Here is a 25,931-nt window from a genome sequence, read left to right as displayed (position 1 = left end):
GTCATCCTTTCTCTACAGCCTGTGAATCTTCAATCTCCCGGGTACGATGTATTTTTGAATACCTTACATACAATTGCTTTTTCATTAAAGTATGAAAATATGGAAATTTTGCATAGACCAACGCCCCAAGGGCACTTCCCGGGATGAACGCCCCTACCTCAGTTCACTTTCTCTTTGGTAGAAAACGTCGCTTTTGTACTTTCCAAAGGATCTGCTATTTTCCTATCATCATATCTTTTCTATCCCAATGAATTTAATATCATATTCAATGAAAATCTACTGTAACTGGCAGAAAACCTGAGATAGTTACAACACTTTAATTTAATTCTTTTAATTTCTCACTTCTCTAACTCATATTGTGGTCTGACATTGAAATTTATGTTATACATTTTTCCGGTGATGGCATTTGAATCCTTCTTTATTTTAACCAGGTATTGAAATACTCTTTGCAACTATTTCAGTGAATTTATCTTCTAAGAAATTACTGAGCGGTATTCCTATTTCTTCTCTCTTATAAATATTTTGAATTACAAAATTATCCATAAAATCATTTTTCTGTCTTGTATAACTTATTTTTTTTAATACTCCCAAAAGGTTTACCTTTGCCAGTGTAACATTCCTTCAGAGCTATTTTACTCATAGCTCATGGTGTTTGAAACTCATTTAGTCCCACTATTTCGTATAATTTTCTTGTGTTTTCAGAATATGTTCTTCTCCTCAATGTCTGAAACATTTAAATGGAGTTGATTAAGTTTATGTTTCCTTATATTCTTTTTTATGCAGGAATTCACGAAGAACTTCATTCAAGTAATATTTTAAACTGCATGTATTTGTTTGCTAATTTATGTTATTCGTATAAAAGACTGTATTATTTCCAAATCAGTGCTCTTGTTGTCTTTTTACATTTGCTTTAATTTATATACATCTGACCACGGTAACCTTATTGCTACGGTCCTAAGGCCTTGGTGGGTCTTCCCACCAAATATCAACCCAATGAAACTACACTATTAGACGGAAAAGGGGTGTTTTTAGTCTCAACCTCGCCCGCATAAAGGCATCTATTAATCATCAGAATCAGAATCCCAGAGGTAAATATGCGAGATTTGAGACTTGTATCTCCAAGGCGAGAGTAACAGATAAATAGATACATCAATTCAATTCAATAAAGTTTTATTACAATACTACATTGTACATGAACATATTTACACAGCGAGTTATAATCATAGCTATTAATAATAAGGCCCCCGTTATAAGAAAAAAATTCCTCTTCAGAGACTTTCAAAAATTGTTATTTTTATACATTGTTTGTGAGCCTGTAGCAGATAAGGTAAAATTGAAAAGGATGGAATTTTTTTCCTCCTATTGGTTCGAAATTCGTCGGAGACTTGAGGGAAACCGGCAAAACCTCACGCAGTCCGCCGCGTAAAAATCATGTTGTTGTTGTTGATGAATTAATTTCTCGAGGCGATGTTATTCTCTGTTATCTCGGTGTCCTTGCATATCTGGTTTATCCGGTCTTGTGGCGAATCATTGTTTACAGCGCTGCAATGTCAGAAATAAGAGTAAATATGCACTATCCTACAAAGTTTGATAAGCATAAGTCATATTGCCGTTATTAGAATCAACAAGGCTTTAGACAATGACAATATTTGCATTAAATTTTATACACATTTTTATCGAGCAATATTGCAAACATCGTTTTGGAGACATTCATCGTCACATTCACAATTTATTTTTTACAGATTATTTATAGCGCGCGTCGTCAAGAAATAATAATGATAATTTAAGGCAAAATGAACAAGATGTACGAAATGTACATTCGACGGATGAGTTGATTCATTATGAAAAGAGTTTGAAGAAAGGTAATTTATCATCGTGCTTGATTGGCATTGAAAGCAGATTAAGTTACGTCATTTGGAACATTAAGCCTTTAGAAATGATTTAATTGCCTGAGAGGTGCAGAAAGATTTGTATAGTAATGAGAAGTTCAATAAAGTTATTCCTCAAAGATTGAATTTGGCCAGAGTGGAAAGGTTAAAAGGTGGATTTCATTGCGTAATTCAAAATTAAACGTATCTTAAATATATTAAACTATCGACGTTAACGAATTTACATGGACATTAAGCAAAAGACTACTTTGTCCACAGACGCAAAGTTAGATGAAAGTAAATTTAACTGACAATTTGAAAATGAAAAGCAGCTTGAACTTTTAAATTCAGTTTAGAATTCAAATTACTGTTTTTTACCGGCTATAAGGGCAAAATGAATGAAAATTGGATTGTTGATTAATTCAAATTAATTTTAAATATAGATCGAAACATAGGATCCGATCAAGTTCATTCTTCGGCCAGATTGGCATTAAGCATAGATTATTAATATTTATTCAGTAGTTTAATTATATTTAAATTTAGGTAAAAGAAATAACAGATGATATGTTAAATTTGAACTTTCAGAGCCAAAATGCTTTGATGGGGAAGGCTCTTAGTTCAAGGAATTAGAAAATAAGGTTTTTTTTAAGTTTATCCGTCCGCTTTCTCGATGGCCGCCAACTGGTTCCAGGAATACACCGATTTAACGGGTTATCCTAAAATGCCGAGGGCAGCGTTTTCCAAGATCCCTCCTACTGTGGTCTTCTCCTTCGGGTGTAGATTCGCCAATAGCAGGCTGAAGAGTTGAAGCAGGTCGTCCTTCGTCACCAGGGTCGTCGTCAGGTCTAGGCCGCTGGAACTGGGGAGACAAGCTCAGGACAAGGGATTAGTGGCACTGAGTTGGCCAGCCCTGTTGGTTCAGCCGGGCGATTAGAGCATCTCCAATCGATGACGTGGTGCCCTCTGTCGCAGTTGGCGCATTTGAGAATCTCTTCCGAGCAAGTTACGAAGCTCTAACTAAGATGGCTCGCTCCGCAACTTGCGCAGCGAAGATCTCGCGTGCAACTTTGTGCCGGGTGGTTGAAACCCCGGCGCCTGCGGCATTCGACGGGCAGGCTGCGTGGGAGGTGGGAGGCTTCCAGGCTGTATCTATTCCGTAAGTGGTCAATCCCTCGTGGAGCAACCGTTTCTCAGCATTACGGGTGATAACGCGCATCAAGGTGGTGTGCTGGCGATGATCTTCGTCACCTTACAGCTCTCCATCCCCGCCATATCTAGTCTTTCTTTAATTTCCTTCTCTGGGATGCTGCGGTCGACGCCCTGGACAACAACTGAAAACGAAGCAGACAATTTTCTACTAGTGGTCTTCTTGGCGGCCGGGAGTGGGTCGAGTGCAGTGCACCGCTCGCCAGGTCAGGGGCGCAGCAAAAATCGCATAAGTCTTTAAGCAAAATCAGTGCTGAATTGAAACGAAAGCATTCAAAAAAATTCTTTAAACCCACAAAAAATGATTTGTATTAGTATAAGATATGTAACTAAAGTAAAACTATTTTTTCAAGGAAATAATCTCATAAACTAATGTCACAACTTGGTTTGCCCCCCCCCCCCCCCAGACCATGGCCTGCCCCCCTCCCTAGACCATGGCTTGCCCCCCCCCTAGACCGGCTTGCCTTCCCCCTACACCATGGCTTAACCCACCCCTAGGTATGATCCTGGGTACGCCCTTGCGATGGTCGAGTTTTCTTTTCTCCTCTGCCTCATAAAAATGATATGCCGAAGCCGCGCCGCACAGTGGTCCCGATTCGAAAAAAGCTGGCCAAAAGTCATTTTTTCAACTTTTTACGAGGAAGTTTTGAATTATGTACTCGGATTTTACAGGATATAGCCTACAATATTTCATACCTGATAGGTCTGTGTTATTATTATGTTGACCTGTGTAACCCGTCAAACATGGGCATGTTCAGCCTAAAACGCCTGAGGCGTAGAAATAGTCGATTTTAGGGCAATTCAACTTAATAAATGACTATTTTAATTTCATAGGATTCATCTGTCAATTTTAATACGATAAGTTTGCATATTTTTTCACAATATTTTAGTGTTTTCTGTTCGTTTCATAATTTATTATAACAATATTAAATTATTTATAATTTTTGCTATTTTTGGGCCTATTTTTAGTCAAATGTGTCGATATAGTTTTATGCTCCTCCGTGCTCCTCGAAGATTCCTATGCTGAATCCTTAGGAAGAGTATGTACAACAAGGTGGAGAAAAAAATCTTGCCTATACTTGCCTATCCGACATCTAGAGGGTTTTAAGTTGAGCGGTGCAACGCTCCGCTGAGGGCGGCCGGCGGGAGGCAGTGGCGTTATCGCTCAAATATTCCTGTATCGGTGGTCAAACTTGCATGGTGTATACTTAGCATAATTCTACATCCTGTAAGTTTCCATACATCAAGTGCTTCACGCCTATCGTATGCACACTTCTCGTTTGTGCACTCACCTTCAAATATTCATGAAAACAATGAGGGCCGGTTTTCATTCTCTTAATGAGAAACATTATGAGTGATCAAAAGCGACTACTTAAGTCACTATGCGAGACTCTTACATTAACCACAAGATGCTTTTCTCTGCAAAAATTTCCTCATATTTTTATAGAGAAGAGACCCCTTACATGCTGTACGGTGTTGTTGGCACGTTATGCCGAAATAAGGTCTTAGCGCTAAGAGAAATAAATGCTCCCTAATGCCAAGAATTGTTCACGGGATCATTTCAACAGTCCATAGACGTAGATAGGATGGAATTCGGAGGGAAAAATTCGCCTAAGCCACCCAAGGGAGCGTGCATCTTGCAAGTGCATTTTTTTAAATAATAATGGAATGAGGATGACGGCCTCCCTCGCCAGAGCCATTGCATGGATGTGGTGAATATTTCCCACTCAGTTTTATTTAATGATTTTCTTAGTGAACAAGTGCTGTGCTCCGAACTGTGTTAACAAGGCTAACTCGAGAAACTTCTCCTGTCAAGATAATTAAAGCACTTGGTTTGTCAATGTTTGGCATTCAAATTTCAGGATACGCCGGAAACTCAGAGGCAGGTCTATATAAGCTCGCATATATTTTATTCAATGTCAACTCATAATTTCCGGTTAGTTATTGGTTAAAAATAGACAACTTTTAGAAATCACATTCATCGTTTCAGCTGTAAATACACCTGTTAAATTTGAATTATGGGTGCCGCAAATATTTTCGTACCTTGCGGTGTACAATAAAAATACAGAGAGAAAAGAATATTCATAAGCGAAGAAGAAGGAATATGCCGTGGAATATTTGGAAATAAGATTTCGACTGAATGAAATCAAGCATGCAAAAAATATTCTGACACGTTTTGTGCGAAGAATGTTTTCTCGAAATACTTGAGAAAGTGGAATCAAAGCTCGAGGACAGATGAGCATTTCAAAGAGACGTTCAAAAGCTGGTTGCAGAAGGAAATGAAATTCCCTCCTGAAGTATATCAATATCTCCCTATCGCATCTAGTGAGTGCAAATGATTACCGTGTACGCACCGTCGGCGAATATATGCAGTGTATAAAAATAATCATTCATTAATCTCAATCATCATATTTTTAAAAGTGGAGTTTTAAATCAGGATTTCATTTCAGACAAGATGAAATTACGTGAAAATATAAAATTATAATCAATAAGTAAGAAATATTGGACCCATTTCCATAATTTAGAAAAATCTACGAAAAAATGCTTTGTGTTTATGAAATGTAATTATTAATATGATTTGCGATTTTCACGACAGGTATCGATGAAAGACTTATCCATAGACTTTCGGTGATATTAAAATCTCTATCCTGCGGCTATGAGATAAATAATGAAGCATTCAGCCAGTATTGCATGGAAATAGCTGAGCAGCACTTCGAGATTTTTGGTTGGTATTGCATGCTGCTCATGGTACATAAACTGCTGGTACATGGAACAGCAATTGCCAAAGAATCCTTCCTTACAATTGAAGTTTTAACTGAGGAAGCATTGGAGGCCAGGAACATAGACATTAGGAAATTCCGAGAGCAGAGTACAAGAAAACCCTTATAAATGTTAAATTATGAAGATATCTTTCGAAGACTCCTTTAAATATCAGAATCATATATTTTAATTACATCAGGAGTTACAAAAAAACGAGGTCAGCCTATCAGGTGACGTGAAAATTTGCTAATTTTAAGTGATATGCAGAGCAACAATGGGTCCGATGGGGTGACATATCGGACGACGATTCTTTTAAAATTCGTTTTTTGTGATACATGAAAGCGATTTTTTTTGCAATTTGAACATTATTTTCCTCAATGTTCTTAATGTCAGTCATTTTATTTCATCTCATGTGACTTATCAAATACATGGAAGCCAAAAATTAGTGAGTCTGAGTATTTTTTCCGATTTTGGTATCTCACCGACTATGCTGATGGTCGCGGGTTCGAATCTCACCAATTTCATGTCGTAAATTCTATAATGGGTTTTAACAACACTTTAAACATCTTTTATCTTAAATCTATACCATTTTAAGCTCTCCATGAACACCAAGTTATTGCCAATCGCAATGACATCTATATCGAGATTTTCTAAAAATTGTTTAAATAATAACAGCTCAAAAAATGCTAAAATGAAGAGATATCGTAAAAATAATGCCAAAATCAGATTCAGACGATCAAAATCATTAAGGGACATACAGATTTGTTGCTATTTTAGGTAAAATTACGACGTTATTAATTTTTGCCAGCTTTTTTCGATTTGGGACCACTGTGCGCCGCTGGGATGCGGAGCCGGGCCTTTCTAGATTCCAAAAAGGTACCAGGTGATCTCTACCGTCCTGAGGGAAGAGAAGGCGTAAAAAACGGACAAGATGAAAGGATTTTTGGGCTACATTGCAAGGAAGATTGCTAATTAACACAGCATTGTCATTGACAAAGGTTTACGGCGCTACAGAGGTCCGCGGAGAAATGTGCGGTGGGGTAGGTGATTGGATGGGAGAAAGGATGGGGAATGCTTCCCTGTAAGTTGACAAACTTTAAATCGAGCTGCTGCTGTTGGCCGCGGAATACTCACCGTTCTTCACAATACTTTGTTTGGCATTGCCCGGCGAGGTGCTCGGAGAAAATAAAATTAGCGGGTGGAGAGGGGTTGAATTACTACCAGCCAGCCGTCGAGGGGAGGGGGGATAAACCAGCCATTCTATAAAAAGTCAGCAACCACGAGAGCTGCAGAAGGCGAGGAAAAACGTAAACAAATTCTAACGATACTATTTACGAGAATACCTCCTGACTTAGCATACGACACTAATAGCAGGCTTCGAAAATGCCCTTTTTAGAGCAATACTGACGTCACGTGGACAAAAAAAATCAGCGAGATTTGAGGCTTGTATCTCCCTCGGCGGCGAGAATAACATATGAGGAAGTATCCCTGTAAGTTGCCCCACTTAACTTGAGCTGTTGCTGTTGGGGAACGACTACTCATCCCTTCCCAATGCTTTGTTTGCCCTTGGCTGGCGTGGTCCTCAGCGTTTAGCCAGCCGTTTAGGGGAGAGAGGATAAGACAGCAAGAACAGTCAACGACCGCGAAAGATGCAGAAGGCTCGCAAAAAAAGTAAATAAATTCTAATGATATCATTTACTAGCCTACTCCCTGACATAACATACGACACTAATAGCCGGCTTCAAAAATGCCGTTTTTAGAGCCAGTGGCGCAGCGAGGGGGGGGGGGGGGTTTTGGGGGATAAACCCCCCCCCAGAGCCCAGAGAAATTTTTAAGTTTAATCCATTTTACTTAATTACATCAATATTACTTATAGAATATTGTGAGGATTATAAAAATATCCCTCAGGAGGCCGTAAAACTCACCATTTTGAACCATTTATCTTAAAATTTTCTGAGGGAGGGCCCCGCACCTCCAGCTTCCCCTGGTGGGTATTCCATAACCCCTAACTCCCTGTATTAGTTGTGCCTAAAACCCCCCAAGCCTTAATTCCTAGCTGTGCCCCTGTTTCGAGCAAACCTAATGTCTGAGAAGTAAAAATCAGAGAGATTTTTGGCTTGTATCTCCACGGCGAGAATGACTTATAAGAAGGTATCCCTGTAAGGTGCTCCACTTAATTTGAGCTGTTGCTGTTGGGGAACGACTGCTCACCCTCCTTCCCAATGCTTTTTTTGCAATTGACTGGCGTGGTGCTCAGTGAAAAGAGGTGATGTGGAGGGAGTGAATTACGACTAGCCAGCCCACGACTAGCCCGACTGAGCACACTTTCTGACATGACATATGACGCTAATGAACGGCTCCAAAAATGCACTTTTTAGAGCAAATCTGACATCCTAGGGGCAAAAATATGCAAGATTTGAGGCTTTGTTCTCCTCGGCGAGAATAGAATACAGGGAATATTACCATTCATGGAACCTCTATGCTTCGTAAAAACGCCTCTTCTCGTACTTATGTCAGGCAGGAACAACGCGAGACTACCAAACCGCATTTGCTGCCAGATGGCAATGATCATGCAGTTCTCAAGGTTCGCACCTTGATTTTCGTAAGAAATATGATCCTCCAATCGTCGACTAATCAAGAATCTGTACGTTGGATGAACTCGCAATAATATAACAGATGTTGGTTTTACTATTCCTTTGGAAGTTTTGCGAGGAAAATTATCAAAAGAGTAGTATAACCCTCAGGATAATCGTAATGAAGCAACTCTTGTCACTGGCATTGAAGTTCAAACTTTCTCAAGAAGATATCAATAATCATGTGTAAAAGAAAATCAAACTGTAAAGAAAATTAGAATCAGATGGAACTAAGCTAAACGTATGTTGACGAAAAATTTGTCTATCTACACATGTCAGCGCCATTTCATAATATGTAATGGAGTAAATACTGCTATAGAAATGCTTTACTATTAACATAAGTATAATATTTTACCAAGAAGCTCGTATTTTGTGTGTTAAACACCAATATATTGGAGGTTTCCATGAATGATGCCCATAATACCCAGGGTCAGCTCAAGGTTGTAGAGGACCTCCCACAAGAATTAAAAAAAAACTTTAAAATAGTGAATTTAGTTTAGTAATCTGGTGACGTGGAAAATATTGAAAGATCAGAATAAGTGTTTTTCATGTTTTGGTGCTCCACAGAAATGATCGGCCACATTAATGCATTCAACCTTGCAAAGGAGGAGTTTGGGGCCTAAGTGGAATGACTGAAATAGTTTTTTTTTATTGTGAGGAAAAAAATATCACTCTTCATTATGCTGATTGGGTTAGATACAAACACAGTGTTGAAGGGTCTACTCGAACTGGCCATGTCTGTCGGTAAATCCTTCTCAGAACTGCTATCCATGCCTTTGGAACATTTTAGCCGAAAAGACTGGTGATTGCAGAGCGTGTAAGGTTCTACATGATTAATTAGTGGCCAAAGGAGTCTCTTTTGTCGTACATAGTGGAGCTTAGGAGGTTGATATCAACGGGTCAGTTTAATTCTTTTCTGGATGAGGCGCTAAGAGACAGGCTCATATACATACAGACTGTCATCTGAGCTGGTGCAATGGAGACTCATCATGGGACTGCAACTTACCTTTGAGAGGGCTTGCACCCTAGGGCTGGAGTTGGTGCAAGTGGACAGCTAGGCAGCAGTGATGAGCCCTTCAATCATGGGTGCCTCTGCACAAACTGAGTGCATTTGTGAGCTGGACCATGGACCAAAATCAGGGAGGAGCTGACTGTCGAGATCAAGTAAACCACAGAACATGCCCTGCTGCTGGCGCTGTGGTGGAGTACACAGCCCTGATACTTGTGCAATTCAGACATGGGAATGCCACCATTGCAGGAAGATGGGCCACAATGCTAAATACTGCAGGCCAGGATAGCACACATAAATTCATGAAGTTGATGGTGTCGTCAATCCAGATGGAGAAGTAGCAGCAGCCGGTGCACACCTTGAGTATGAAGGGTGTGATGGAATACACCCTGCAGGCAGGGATGCCGACTTACAAGAAATATTTGGGGGGCCCAAACTGGGGATCTTGTCCCGGGAAATTTTATAAGTAAGTGAGTTTTAAGTTTTTTAAGCATTTTAGAAGACTCATATGATCAATATTAGAACCCTGATAACTCGAATCTCGATATCTGGACACTCTGGGGAAAATTGACATGCCTGACACATTTTTCCTCACACCCATAGCAAATTTTTGAGGGGGCTTGGGCCCTTAAGGCCCCATGGAGTCAGCGCCACTGCCTCCAAGTGAAGTGGGTGAGTTTTTGGGCCCAGCAGTTTGTAAATGCACTCTTGATGTGGGGGGATAGAAATAGTTTTTGAAATTGAAAGCTGAGCATCTGTAACAATCATGGATTCTAAGTAATTTGAATGGCTACTCCTGTAATGGTAATGCTGAGGAGGTGTGCATTAAGATTTGAGTCAGCTTTGAGTTAGGAACTGGGAATCAAAGGTCTGACAAATGTCTCCGTCAAATGTATCTTGGATAATAAGGGGGATTGAAAACAGGCTCCTATTAAGGTTAATAGCTGTCAATTCATATTTAAGATTTCCACATTTAGGCAGGACTTGGCTGGGTGTATTAAAACCAAAATAGAGAGATCTCATATCAATCAATTAATTTGATGCTTCGGCTTCCAATTTGTCCTTCTGTTACCCTGACATGTTTGAAAGTAACAGGCAGGTGAAGATTAACTATTTTAATGCACCCATTTTTGAAGCCCAATGCAACCCCAATTTTTCGAAAACTATATGCTGTGCCTTTCAAAATTAAAGATCAGGCAAAGCAGAAGCTAGATTAACTGATGGAATGTGGCATTTATGAGCTCAAAAGACATTAGCAATGGGCAAGCCCCCTAGTCATTGTCCCTAAGAAAACTGAGAATCTGACTATGCATTGATTACAAGGGAACCGTAAACACTGTGAATGAGAGGGACCAGTACCCACTTCCACGATTGGATGATATACTGAGTGGGCTGTCAGGAGGCAAAGTGCTTATAGCTCTTGACCTCAGCATGGCATTTATGCTGCTCCTAAAGACAGAAGAGTCTAAGGAGGTATTGGTGGTGAACAACATAATTGGCCTGTATGGGGTTCATAGATTAGGTTATGATGAGGGGCATCCAGTGCTCCAGACATCTTTCAGTCAGTAATATACTCAGTGTTGCAGGGCCTCGAAGGGGTATAATGCTATATCAATGATGTGGTGATAGCAGCAACAAATTGGCAGAATTGTTATGATAAGACTGATGCAGTATTGTATCGCCTATCTAAGTATGGCATCCCCGTAAATGGAGAAAAATGTAACTTTTTCATGCCCAGTTTAGACTAACTGGGGCTTACTATCAATGAGTAAAGCATCAGGCTAATGAAGAGGAAGCTGAATGCAATAATAAATTTTCCTGGTCCTAAAAATATTCATCAACTGAAATCGTTTTTGGGGATGTTTCACTTCTGTGGGAAATTTATCACCATGGCATCCACCGTTTTGAGGCCTTTACACCAGTTGACTGAAAAGGGTGTTCTATTTACTTGTACCGCTGTGGAAGAATCAACCCTCCATAAAAGCAGGGAGTTGATCAGGCAATATAACATCCTCATACATTATCGGCCAGATATTCTCTTACTTCTAGGTACGGATGCCTCATCCTATGGTGTGGGTGCAGTATTGTGGCAAGATATTAATGGGACAGAGAAACCAATTCTGTACGCATCTGCCACCTCAAGTCAGGCAAAAAGAAACTATGCTCAAGTAAAGAGGCAAGCTCTTGCTATTGCTTTCAGCGTTTGAAAATTGCAAAAATATTTGTACATGCAAAAATTTCCTATTGTAACAGATGCACAGGTTCTAAAAAGAATTCTGGGGCCAAAATTTGGGGTCCCAACCCTGGCTGCCTCAAAGTTGGGCCATCATTCTTCGTATATCCTTACTGGCACCTGCTTCACTAAAGCAAACCTTTCTCGATTTCCTACCAATTCCAACTACCATGATCACCTCACCAGTTCAAGAAATAACATCCAATCCTGTCAGTACTTCAGCTCTCTCGGTCTTATAGGTCCCACCACTTTGCCTCTGTCATATACGATAAGATTCTTGAATAAATAAAAAATAGCACCTCACAGTCTTTGTTTAAAAAGAAAATCAAACTTCTTTTATCTGTAATGCAATTAGGTATATTGTTGCAGGATATTTAGAGGATATTTTTAAATTTTATTTGTTGCAGATAATCTGGAATCTCCCTCTGTTTCCATGTCCTGCAATTGGTAGCTATTGTCCCTTGTATCCCTTGGCCACCAAGGTTTTGTATATTTCTTTCATCAATTTCTGTACCTAAATCTATTTAGAAAGAAAGTCACTTGTACCCCTTGGCTTCTCACATCCTCAATTGATCTTCAGAAATTCTGATCATGCCAGGACAGAGAAATGTGCTAATTTCTATTATTCTCCTACCATCTCACCTGACTGTTCTCAATTTTTATTTTTTATTTTGTTAGTCGTCAAATCAATGCTGTCATTTCACATCCTGCTATTGAATTCAGTGGCCTATTGGACTATTTCATTTCTTTATTTAATTCATTTTGATCATTTCTTTATTATGTAAATGCCGTATTTCTCTGAATATAATCCCCCCTTTTTTCAAAAAATGCACGTACTAAAAGTAAAGGGGGGACTGTATTCAAACATATTTTTTTTATTTTTCCCAAAACTGAAGCCTCAAAATTAGGTGGGGGATTGTATTCAGAGGGGGAAGATATTCATAGAAATACAGTATACACATTTTTTCTCTCTCCCGTAGACTCATGACAATGGTAGGACCCGTGGGCTACTTTGCTGACATGCGATTCTATTGACTTCCGTGGAAGATGACTAGCCACATGTCTAATTTTTTGTGTGTTAGGAGGGAGTGATGCGAGGGAATTTGAAATGCTGTCATGATCCATCGGTATCAAATATATTGAATGGTGGAGTATTGATAGATCAGCAGACTTGTGCGTAACTGGATATGAGAGATTCTGGGAACATAGACGGAATTCAGAATGTAGCTTGTATATATTTGTATCTGGTGTCAGTCATGTAATCACTTAGTAAATAATAACAGCTCTGTTCCATTTTCTCTTGTTTTATAGGACTGCAATTTCTTTGCAGTTGCAAACAGAATTGCAGCAGTGAGATGAAAAGCACCCCCTAATGAATCATCCAACTTCGGAGGACTTCAAGGTCACTGCCACAAAAATGCATTAAATATCTGCTAAAATTGTTGGCATACTTAATTTGTTCTAGAGTTGAACAAAATGTTATAATTGACATGGTATTTAATTTTATTTTATTAATGTGTAAAATATTTTTTTAGTTCAAATTTACCATGCATAAACAATTATTCATAAGAATTAAATTATTATTTTGACATTGATATTTCTAAAGACACCTGCTGACAAATCATGGTTGTCTCAGTGTGCCCTTACTGTTAAACTTATGACTCAGCGTGTTTTAAATATATGTACTATATGAATTTCTTATATGCGAGTGCATTTTCTGCTTGGTATTTTTCTATGTTTGTGCATATCTGTACTAAGTATATTAATCCTTTGGCTGTGGGAGTACATAATTTTAGCTACCAACCTATTCGGGAGAGAACCAAGAAATAGTTTTTCGTCCAGCCTGGCCAAGTGTGTTGCTTGGAGTGAACCCTTATATTCTGAGGCAATCCTTCTTTCCTTCTTACCAGCAGATGGGACTACATTTGGGCACTTGTGATAGGCATATTAACAGCGTGGAGTAGGAAGGAAACAATGGGAAATGGGCGGTACGACAGAAAATGCCGAGAGGTACCCCCTACCTTGAGGGATGGCCAGGGAGAGTTAAGCCTCACCAGCAATCCCTACGATGAGGGAAGCACTTGGGCTCTACCAAGTCAGCAATGAAAATTTTGGGAACTGCAGTAGAACGTCACGCAATAGTGTAACGTTTAAAAATGTTTTTCCCGTAGTCGCGCAAAATGTTTAAAAACTTTCCTGCAGTCTAAGGGTTTAGTATCATAAATTTCATCATTTCAGCATAGCATTTAAGCAACAACTACTATACTTCATCCCATGAAAAATGACAAAATGAAAATTTCATAAAAGTATTTATTCTCTTTATATCCAAGGACTGGTTTTCAAACAGACTAGTAAAATAGAATATGAAAGATGAACATAACAATAATTTTGTGGGAGATGAAACACTCCCCAGACTGCAAAGATTACAGGCAATAAGAAATTACAGGTGGAAATACATTCTTTAAAATAGTCATCCCTTACTGGTGGTGACATTTAAACACAGAAATTATCCTCTATCTCAATTTTACCTGAGAAAAAACCCACTTGTTATTTGCAAATCAGCGATCTTAATATCATTTGGAATCAAATGATTACAGGTGTTCTGGTTTGATCTCATCTGTGTTTTGCAAAACACTAATTAAATGCACATCATGAGTAATTATATAGGTAGTAGCATAGCAGCTTATTGTACGTTTATATATTCCAATCAAATTGCTGCATTGCTATAACTGGTCATGAAAATAAATCTCACTAAAATTTGGAATGCAACAAACATTAGGTACAGCTCTTTCTCTTCAACATGATATTGGCTCTATTAGCACAAAAATGATGAAGTGCACAGGTAGTTTATTGTGATAAGGCTATTATTTTCAAGACTCTGTTTCACTAGACACTGAAAAGGTATTTAACTTAATACTGACATAGCAAATTATTTGCACACAACCAGCATCTATATTTTACACACTATTACAACATAAGAACTTTTCCATTTTAATGTCACCAAAATACTTCATCTTTAAAAAGAAAAACAAATACTGTAGTTAGTATGGTACTAGGTGGAATATCTGGTCACGATAAAAGGAATCCAACAAATTTCTATTCATCATGGTTGAAATATATCCACCAAACTCCATTCTAAACTCTGTTAACAAAAATGAACCCTCGTATTCCTTCATTGGATGGAAAAGTACATAGCTCCTATTCTTGCTTCTACAACTCTCCACAGGGAAAGGTACTGGCAATTTTTTCAAGACCAAACATTGCATAGGATTTATTTGAACTTGCGATGCTGCCATTTATTTCTGATATTTGAACAAAGTACCGACATCTATGCGGCAAAGGGATTAACAATCTGCCTTTCATAACTGTGTAACTTTTGATGATCCGGCACTATCCAGCATCTGGAAGATATATACACGCGGAGTTAATGATAAAATTCATACTATCTAAACCAACGGACATCAATCTAAACAGCCCAAAGAGGATATAACTCTATGAAATCCACATGAGTGGACACGCATCCACATGAACCATTATGGTTCCTCATAAAATTCATATCTTTAAATATAAAAGATGACCCTAAACCATCTAATTACCAAATTTCATTTCTTCAGGTTAGTAAAGCACCTTTACCGACTTCTCCATCGTTTCTGAGCATAGCTGCTTCCTGTAACCTTTCACTACCAAGTGAAACTACCCACATTTAGCATTATTTTTAGTTCCCTTTCCACCTCTACAGGCTCCTTCACATTTCCAGACGAGTAATACGAAACTTCCCAACATTAAAACACACATGCATCACTTTCTTTTGAACTTCTCTACTCATTCAGCGAACTCATTTCTTTAAGGCCTCTAAGCCATACTAAGTTTCATTTTCCTAAGGCCATTTTCCCATTGATTATCTATTGGCTAGAAAATTTTTAACTGAATAATTTTCTGGAATTTAGAGTGATGGGCTATGAGGCGGTTGTTGGGGTAGGTGAAAATGAAAAGATTTTGTAAATGAAAAATTATCCTGGTAGCAGATCCTAGAGATGATCAGTATAAAGTATAAATGTATGAAAAATATAAAAGATAATGACTCTTGATTATCAAACTGCTCAAGCAAAAACACTATTAATGTATTCAATTTTGAGATTTGAGGTAAATTGAAGTTCACTACCTATTTATAATGTGGATTTTGGCAGTGATGGCCATGGATTTCCATTTCTCAAGTGTTTGTCAAGTGCCTGGGAATTGGTTCCAAGAGAATAATATTTCAGTGTCAGTAAGAAGTAAAACAGTAATGAGGGTGTTCAATGACTCTGGTAACATAAGGAATGTTGTAGAAGAAAAGCATATGATGATAGCAATCTTTACATTGGATAATGGTCTGATAAGAAATTATCATGACTGGCGTCATCACTTTAAAATACTGCTTCTTGTAACTTATTGGTGCAGACAGGATATATGTTACACTGTCCCTTAAAATTTTATTTACCTAATCAGAGGAAGTTTCTATCAAGAACGTCTTATGAAAGTTATCATAACAAATAATAACATGTTTTCATCGTTTTAAAGGAAGTTGACCAAAGACAACAAAAAATTTTCTCAGGAGCTAGGATTTTGTCAATAACCATGAATTTCCAGTGAAAGGATAAGGAGAAATATATGTTTTGTGCAAGTTCAAAGGAATTCCATAGACATCAAGACCCCCGACACTAGAGTCAAAGGATATACAAACCAATCAAAATTTTGAGATCCGAAGATAGAATATATCATATCACTACCTGCAGTTTAAATGAAGGCCTCATAATTGGCAGAATGGGAATTCAGAAAGCCAAGCTTATCACAAATTTCTAGCTGTTGACAGAGAATTTCTCTGACAAAACTTATATCAAATCAAAGGGAAAGCTCAATAAAACTGATCAAGAATGTCCACACCGTTCTAAGAATGATGGAAACTTTGAAGACAGTTTCCATTTTTAAAAATATTTGCTTAGATCAGCAATGCTCTCCTAGACCAGACTGCAGAGTAAAAGCAGTACAGTGTGGATCACCAGTAGTCATAAGATTTCACAAGTTGGAGGAAGTCAGAACCATGTATGAGGCAACTTCAAGATTAAGATGCACCCTCACATGCTGTGCAGGTTTCACAACACATTTTAGCCAAGCTGGACTTGAATCAACTGCAATAGCCACCTAACGTTTATGTACTCATTCATCATTTCCCTTTTTTGCCGAAAACTGAAATCCATCTGAAAACTGCGATGGCATTAAGTACAAAAAATTGTCAACAGAAGTAAAAAGCAAGATGGATCATAAAAATGGTAAGATCTACATAAATCACAGATGGTAGATGGAAACACTGCAACAAAATGGCCATGTGAATTACATGCACGAAAAATTTCTCCTATCCTTTCACTCTGTATATTCAGATTCCTGAGGGATATCTTGTTTAGCAGCATAATTACAGCAAAAACCAGTCTCATTACATCTCAGTCATCACCACCACCCAAGTAGTCAGCACTTGTCACTCAGAGCAACAACCTAAAATAAGTCCACATTGGTTGAGCTAACATTTAGATGGCAATGGCTTACTTTGGAGACTCAAGTGACACAGTTTTTGTATGGTAATTTTGGGTTTAACTGCATTATAATGCAAAAAGGGTATTTTATACCCATATAAGGATCCCAAAGACCGTTAAGTCACTGATGCATACCTCTGTCTTGGGATAAAATGGTAATGAGATCAGACATTGTACAGCAATGTCATAACATTTTAAAGTGGTACAAAGTTTTTCAAGATTTCGTACGGAGAACGAATGAATTATCACAAGTCATGACTGCTTGTACACCACTGTTAGTGTAAAAGTACATTTTGGGATCAAATACGTACGTTCATTATCTATGCAATGCAGCAGAGGTACATGAAACATTGACAAGAAATTTATACTTTTTGTGCTCAAATCTACTCATACAACCATTCAAAGACACTGTTCAGGAGGAAAAGTGTATACTGCAAAAGATGTACGAGTTAGGTATATTCCAATTATAAAAACAGTTTCATAGAGATTCTCATTGAGTATAAACCATGATATATATGGATATAATGATTAAAATAAAATGCCTATCATACATAAGTCACCACTGTAACATACCAAGCAATTTAGTCTCAATGGAGCCTGTGAATACTGTAAAGCATTTCTTCAAACATACATTTATCACCAAAATATATTCAACACCTTCAAGCAGGTAACCCAGACTTCTAGCTCCAAATATGTATTTTATAGACATTTAAAATCTCAAAAACGTAACTGAAACATTGTTAAAAGAGTGTGTTCTTAAAACACCACTATGGTGGGTTAATATCTCTAGTTCAACGAAATAAGCATCCATTAGGTAACAATTAATAATGCACCTCTTTTTCAAACAGTTCTAAATACCCCATGCCCATTTGTACATTTGCATATTCATGAAGGGGATTTAAACTGTTGTAACAGATATACAATTCATGTATCTTAAAATGTATCACATGCTTTGGCCCTAAAATAACAATGCACTTTTAGGAGTGATTCTGCTCTTGCACACATGGACACCAATATTTAAAGCTAAGTTATATATAACCATCATCTCAAGACATCAGTCATGAAGGCTCTTTTTAATACTTTATGCTTGAGATCCAGGAGAAGGAGATTTATCTCCCCTAAGTTTGAAATATAATTATAACTACTCTCAATGTCAAACCCTTAGAATACACAGTGTGAAAATATTAAGTTTGAGATTGACTCCTTCATAACAAGAGAGATAAAGTTACTCTAAAATTTGTGAGTCTCTGTCATGCATACACTCTATTCACACTCTCATAAAAGGATTCCTTACATTCATTGGTTTGGAACTCAACCAAATAAAATGTTTTAAGATATATCACTAGTTTTGAGTATCATTCCTTTTCATCAACCTTTTCCTTGCCATGCAAGCTAAGCGACTGCAGCTCATCAGGAATTGATGCTTCAATATCCACCGCTGATTCATGTACATCGCCAGTGGCAACAACTATCCTTTCAGTGGCTGCTTCCTTCACTTTGTAGTCGTCAGGGTAGTTCCAGGTCTGAATATCAGCAGTGCCAAATATTTGAAACATGATGTAAGTTGTTATCGCCACCACTGATGTAACCCCAAACACTTTACGCCACTGCTCCAAGTTTTGCTATAATGAGAGAGAAATAGCCATACGTGAAGGGTTGAGTCAATTGAATAAATTCATTATTTTCAGGGATGGGTTGTTGGTTCCATAGACAATTGAGGTTGGAACTAGACCTGACGACATAAAGAACTAAGTTTTATGAGCAGGAAGGAGAAAAGAGAGTGGATAATCAGGAAAAGGGACAATTGGGAGCCAGATAATCACAGGTTGACGGTGAGCCCTAATACATGGCTAGTTCAAGGACTTAGTCTATGAGCCTAATTTAGGATTGGCATCAACTTTAATGGTATACTGTATTTTGAGTACAACTTGTGCAAGGTGGTTTAAGACTGGTGTCATCAGCAATGCTTCTCAACAGTTGCCATTCACCATGTGTGTGCCTTTGGCTGGCTGCTTACCAAGAGGCTGGAGGCCAACTTGAATTTGCTTCAGTTTTCAAGCCTGATTTTTTCTTATGTTGATCACCAAAGGAGAAACAAAATATGGATCATAGTTCTAACACAGCTTTGGAAGCTGTGGTAGCTGTTGCTGCAAATGATTCAGGCAAAGCATAGGAAGAAGTTGGAATGTAGGTTTGCAGTTTGGTCAATGTACCAAAATCGGGAAGCTATTGGCGAACTCAACAATTTCTTCACACAAATTAAATCAGGGCAATCATCAAAGTTCAGCCAGCTTGACTGGTGGGTAGTGGTTTCATGCCATTGTAAACACATTCATAATACTCCATGTACTCCAATCAGGTATGAAGTTCAAGTTAACACATATCATACACTAGGCTTGAAGATAAACAACAGTGATAATATTTCCCAGCCAGCAGAGGTCATCAGACATCCAATATCACAATGTAGTATCACTGAGATACAAGAATATATGCACACCCATAATATGGAGCCACTATTCTAGAAGAGAGAATCACCGAGTCACTACTCAAGAAGTGGGGATCCAACTCTATTATAATGGGGATAATAGCAAGATAATGTCCAGTAGAACCTGAATAGTGAAAGATACTGAAGTAAAGAAGGCTATGTCAAAATCAGCATGCTAATTTCCCATGAAACTGGGAAAACAATGGCAATGGGCTTAAAAGCAGAACTATGCTATGGCAATTGATATGAGGGCTTCTATTCTGGCTGTAAGAATGAAGTTGTTTATAATGCAATAATAAGGTGCCATAACTGCATCACTTTTACACCCCATGCATTTACCTACTTAGATATTAATGCTGTAAATAACACACAATATAAGCGCTTTCAAGCCTCTATCTCTATTTATAAATATTGCTTACAATATCTTGTTTCAAAAATGTCAAATTCATAAGAAAAAGCTCAACAAGACCATGATAGAAAATATGAACCAAATGAGATGATATACGTATTTCTATTTTGCAGCAAATAATCCTAGATATTTCATCGAAAAATTTTCCATACGAAAAGCAACGTTAAAGATGACCATAAACCACAAACATATTTACAACGGAGGGAGTGAAAGTTACTTTGGCTGTGATGATAAAATTTTAATATGGAATAGATATTCTCAATATCCTTTGCTGTCCTCACTAGATCCTCACAACACTCAAAATGCTGCATCCCTTGAGCTGGCTGGGTTTCCATAAGCCATAAATGAAATGCAAATTGTAGTTACTCACATTTTCTTGCGTCAAAAATCCAGCAGCCAATGGTGACAGGAAACTGGCAGTCATGTGAATAGTCTGGGCAAAGGCTAATATTGGTCCTAGAAATTAAGTAAAGTGGCAGAGATCACAAGTCATTATATAGTAAATGGAAAATTATGGTGAAACAACTTTCATAAGTAAAGCTGTATTTAATGACAATATGAAAAATTACATTTGTAATTTCTTAGTAGTTTATCACTATATGTGCCTGCACCAGGGTAGGTATGACTTGTACTGCCCATTTCACTGCAGTAGTATTTCACCAATGATTACAAGACATGATCAAATCTTCTAATATGCAACGAAAAGGTTTTATTTTGGATACATGCTAAAAAATAATTACTCATCCAAAAAGGCCACAAAATATTTTGCTAAGGATTCACGTGCAGTGATATTTTAGCATGACATTTTCTTATCAGTTCCATAGTTCCTGGTTCCACTAATTTTTGTTGTTGGAACCAGAACTAATGCCAATAAGAACTGGCACCAAAATAGGATAACCTGGGAGAGGGGAAACCTGATTGAACCCTGTTCACTTATTGAAAGAAACTTCAGCGATAAAATTGCAGAATGGCATATACATATATTTGCATTCAAGTTCCAGCTAACAAATGGTGCCCTTGGTGTCTTTCATTAGGATCAGGCCAATGCCAATGCCAGGTTTCTCTCCACCCTTCCTCCCCTTCCCTTTGAGCAGAAATGACCTTAGATACCAGTCACCACCTTCACATACCGTACCATAACAGTAAATCTCGTTTTATCAGCGGTAACTCGCATCACTCTAATGACAGCTCAATGTTCTTTCCATCCATCAGATTTAATAAATCATTCATTGTGACTCCATGCAATGAGTGAAACAACATGGACCTACCACTGCATCATCAATCGCCTCCCTCAAAAGGGCACTACACATAAAACTTCTCCAAGAACAATAATAAGACATGTAACATATTGGGAACAGTAGAACACATACTTTTACACTTGGTAAATGTAATACTGTCCCCACATCATTTTTTATGTGGTTATTTTTAAATCATACTTATACATCTCTGTTGTTATACAGTAAAACCTCTATGTAGTGAACCTCTTTACATCATAAACCTCCATACTTCATACCACCCCTACGGTCCCGTCAGATTTACATGTAAATTTATAGGCAAACCTCTTTGTAGTGAACCTCTTTAGCTCATAAAACCTCCACTTATCATACCTAGGAGACACCCCGAAACTGCCTAACTACCTCCGCAAATTGTACCGAGACAACTAGAGACCATTAATGCAGCCGCGATTACATACATGGAATTACATTTTCAGCAATAAATGTTTCATGCTTCTTTTTTTTCTTTTACTTCTTTAATATGCAGTAATTTTCACCTTAACCATTAGTTATGGCCATTTTGTTCCAAATGAGAGCATACCTAACAGTAAATAAGAAAAAAGATATCCAACTGTCCTAATCATTTTAAGTGACTGTTGAATTAAGAGAGATCACATCATTTTCTCTTGAATCATGGTAAAAAATCACGCGATAGCATTCGCTTTGTGTTATCATTAAATAATAAATATATGTTCACTAATGCATGCATGTTTATTTAAATGCATGAATATAATGGTTTAAAAGAGAGTATTGTCTTTCATTTCCAAAGGATACGAAAAAATGGTGCATATCACTAAAACCTCTCTATAGTGAGCCTCCATACATCAAGTTGCCAAAATTTTGGTCCCCTCCATTATGATGTAAAGAGGTTTTACTGTAATTAGACTGCATTTAATGTCAAGAGTAACTTGACAATGTCTTCCTCTGCAAATATTCAATGTATGATGACGATTAAAAGGAAGATGGGACTTTAAGGTCCCAATCTAATTTTTTTAAAGTCAAATTATTATAATTATCATTATATCCCTCCCATTACTATCCCTTCCCCAGAGGCAACATTGGGCCCACAATTGCAACTATGCCTCCTTCCTTTTCCCTTCCAGACCTCCTCCTAAGGTGCAGAGTAAGAAGCCTTCAGCTTGCAAAACCTGCCTCAGGAATGTATCCTAACAAGAACCCTGCAGGGTCTCAATCCAGTAGTTCAGAAGCAGGAGAGGCCTTATTTCCTCTGGCCAATATGTGCAAATGCTTTGGAAAATACTATCTTTCCTGCTAGCACCCAGTCCACCAACTTTCTCATAGCACAAGAACTTTTGCAGGCTAAAACGTAATCATTTCCCACATTCACACACCAAAGGGTTTATAAGACCTCCAACAGATTGAAGCCAAATTAATTCCTTCCTCTAAAATGGGAAAAAAATTTAGGATAAGGTTCCTCGATTGAGGTTTCTCCACTGAATATTAAGGGTATGCACAACAGGAGCAGCTAATATTCTTACCATGAACAATTATTAGAATTAGACTGAATTGCTTTTATCCCCCTTGGGATTTCATTACATGGCCGGTTATTAGAATTGTTCCAATTTTTATCCATGATCAAGCACAACACTGGTGCTCACCTGCTAAATTTGGGGCAATGTCCACGATGCTGGCCATAGCACCTGCATACGAGGCAGTTATGAGGGTAACTGCAACAAACCACGTAAGAACGACCAGGGCAATGTTGCATCCAAGATAGCCAATTATGACAACCAAAATCCCCGGAACAACTTGAGCTGAAATAAAATGACCATAAAAATAAGTTAAGAATTCACTAGATATTATCTTAGAGATGCTGTTCAAAGCTAGAACTGAGTAGCTTTTGCACATGCCTCTACTTAGGTAGGGCATGCCATTTTGAGTGAAAAATCATACATAGATAGTTTTGACATGAACTAAGTTTCAAAATTGCTGCAGGAAACTAAATTTCCCAGTCACAGCTAACAAACAGCAGCAATAAAAAAATGAGTTTTTCAAAGAAATTTGTTTCATGGATTAAGATGAAATCATCATGAAAATCAGAACATCACTGCTGCTTGTAAAATGCATGGAAAGAAAAATAATATTTCAAAATTTTCATGAATGCAAAAATATTTATTAAAGTGAACGAGTAACTTCAAATAAAGGATTGCAAGAGTGAAGTAATTCAATGACAAAACTACCTAGTTCATAACATAATAAAAGTTTACATAAACTGCACGTTTTTAGGCCACCTTATGAGCAAATTATACAACAGTCTCACAGCGAGTCTGTCCTTTTCTGCTGCTTTACTTTCAAGGTAAATTATGACACATGTATCATAAAGGATGATGCGGGTTAGTCCTAATTACGAGAACATGAAACATGAATTTCACAGGTTTTTTGAAGGAATATCTATAGTCCATCATTTGGGACAGTTCATTTTTCATATTTTGCCATGAATGGTAGAAATATAGTCATTCAAGTGATATTCAAGCCAGAACCAAATATTATCACTGGGAGCCTACAGACAAAAAAAGGGCTTTTAACAAACCCAACTTGCATTGACTTCAACCCTTCCAAATGAAAAGTGAACCAAAATGTTAGCTCCCGATGTTCACACCCTTGGCCAACTAAGAATTATGTGCAGAGTTGTTGCAAACTAGCTGTGCGTCAGAGTAGCAATGAACAGTGAGTTTAAGGTAGAAGAAGACAAGACGTACAAAAAGTTTAGCATGTTACTCTCAAAAGTCACTTTCAGAGCTCAACAAAGACTGTAGAAGAGGCAAATAATTGATTACACCGCATCAGAGTTTAAAAAATTTTTTCTATACACAACAATATTATTTGTAGGGAAATCATGAAAAGACATGCATACAATTTTTCCATAGCCATACATTTCATAAACCATCAATGGAAATAGATGTGCCACGTAGAATGAAGTTAACTATCATCAGAAAAGGCAATTATCACTTTCCACCATAGTCACAGGATTGAACAGTACAGAATTTATATTCATGACTTTCATGAACCATTGGTTAATAAAATGGTGAATTTTAGGGATTCAAACATAGGCCTTCAGGATGGTTTACAATGGTTTGCAACGCATGATCAAAGATCCACGTCCAGCTATGACTGCCTCTCATGCAACTTTGTTCAATGTGCCTGTTCTGCACAGTGTCTGGAATGTGGCTTCTGCCACCATACAATAATTTGATGCATCTTACCATTTCCAGATGATCCCAAGTCCAAGATCATGGTGCTACACATCATACGATACACCAACATGGATGAGTGGTTTTTGGAAACACACACCAAAAATTGTTTTGAGATATTTCATTTGCAAAATTACGTGCATACAGCAAGTTTGCATGTTACTGAGAAATACGACGAGTGTTCTCAACCACTTGTTCTCGGCAAGTGACTCAAGGGATGAAGTAAACGCAGATCTTATTCCTATTGGAAATTGTGAAATAGCACTAATATGAAAGAAAAGAGGCAAATTTAGGTGAATAAAGGACTTGCAGGGCTTTATGCTTCACCTTTGGATATAATGAGCACTCAATAGCGGAGCAATTTTCTGGGGATTAAGAGCACTTGCTAAACCAAGATTCCACTGTAGCTTCAAATAGTTAAATTATTTAAACATTTGTTCATCATATCATAGTTCTACAACAATTAGCAGAGGAATCAAGGTAGCTGATCTAGAGGAGCTAGAAACATTCCAATGGGAAAAGGGGCGGATACAGGATTTTTTCTAGGGGGGCAACAAGGGTCTGACAGGTCTTCTCATATTTGAGATTAAAAACAGAATACAGCAATTACTGTAGGAAATATTGTATTTATTTTGAATAGAGAGTTATTAATATTAAATTAAATTATTGAGACTCCGTAATACACAAAATAAAATGAACGCAATGATAACCGTATTAAAAAACTTGTCTATTTTTTAAGCGTCTGAAGACGGGCACGTGCCCCCTTGCCCCCTTCCTGAATCTGCCTATGAATGGGAAGATGGTTGTAATACATTGCCCAATGTAAACCTTTCCTTGATGTTATAATCCACTCCCTCACAACCGTAGAAAAATGATCTTTTGAATATATTTCAAAGTTAATTATTTAGGAGCCAATGAGGAAATCACTTAAGATCTGCAATACTCTTAGATTAAGAATGAGCATTTTCTCGAAAATCCTGAGGCAGTACTGACATGTATTTGGGATTTTTTCAGGGCCAAGCTATCTGGGAGCTAAGATATGACTAAAGGTGAGATTGATCATAGGGTCAAAAACCTCTTCTCTGACTTACATGCATCTCATTCCCAATATTAATAATAATATTAGTGCCATCAACTTCTGGTTAAACAATTACTTATTAAAACCATAACAGTAGAATTTATAATCCACTCAGCGAATAACTTTATTAAGCTTTAAGAATTTATAAATTACGACAAATACACTTTGAAAATGAAGGTTCAATTCGCTAGTGTCTT

At 37.7% G+C, this 25,931-nt stretch overlaps 1 protein-coding gene across 4 annotated transcripts in view; it reads right to left on the bottom strand.

The window, feature by feature from the left end:
- Positions 1 to 13,999: 13,999 nt before the first annotated feature.
- LOC124171890 (sialin-like) overlaps positions 14,000 to 25,931 on the bottom strand; it is a 166,497-nt gene continuing 154,565 nt past the window's right edge. For all 4 annotated transcript variants that reach the window (XM_046551279.1, XM_046551280.1, XM_046551278.1 and 1 more), the window contains 4 exons: positions 23,064 to 23,219; positions 20,541 to 20,626; positions 18,650 to 18,898; positions 14,000 to 15,110 (listed from right to left, as the gene is read on the bottom strand). In XM_046551279.1, the coding sequence (XP_046407235.1) occupies positions 15,069 to 15,110; positions 18,650 to 18,898; positions 20,541 to 20,626; positions 23,064 to 23,219 (533 nt within the window). In that variant the 3' untranslated portion in view covers positions 14,000 to 15,068. The remainder of the gene's footprint in view (positions 15,111 to 18,649; positions 18,899 to 20,540; positions 20,627 to 23,063; positions 23,220 to 25,931) is intronic.

Source organism: Ischnura elegans, chromosome X (genome assembly GCF_921293095.1).
Source record: "Ischnura elegans chromosome X, ioIscEleg1.1, whole genome shotgun sequence".
In the NCBI taxonomy this organism is placed as follows: Eukaryota; Metazoa; Arthropoda; class Insecta; order Odonata; family Coenagrionidae; genus Ischnura; species Ischnura elegans.
This window is presented reverse-complemented; position numbering and strand designations above follow the sequence as displayed.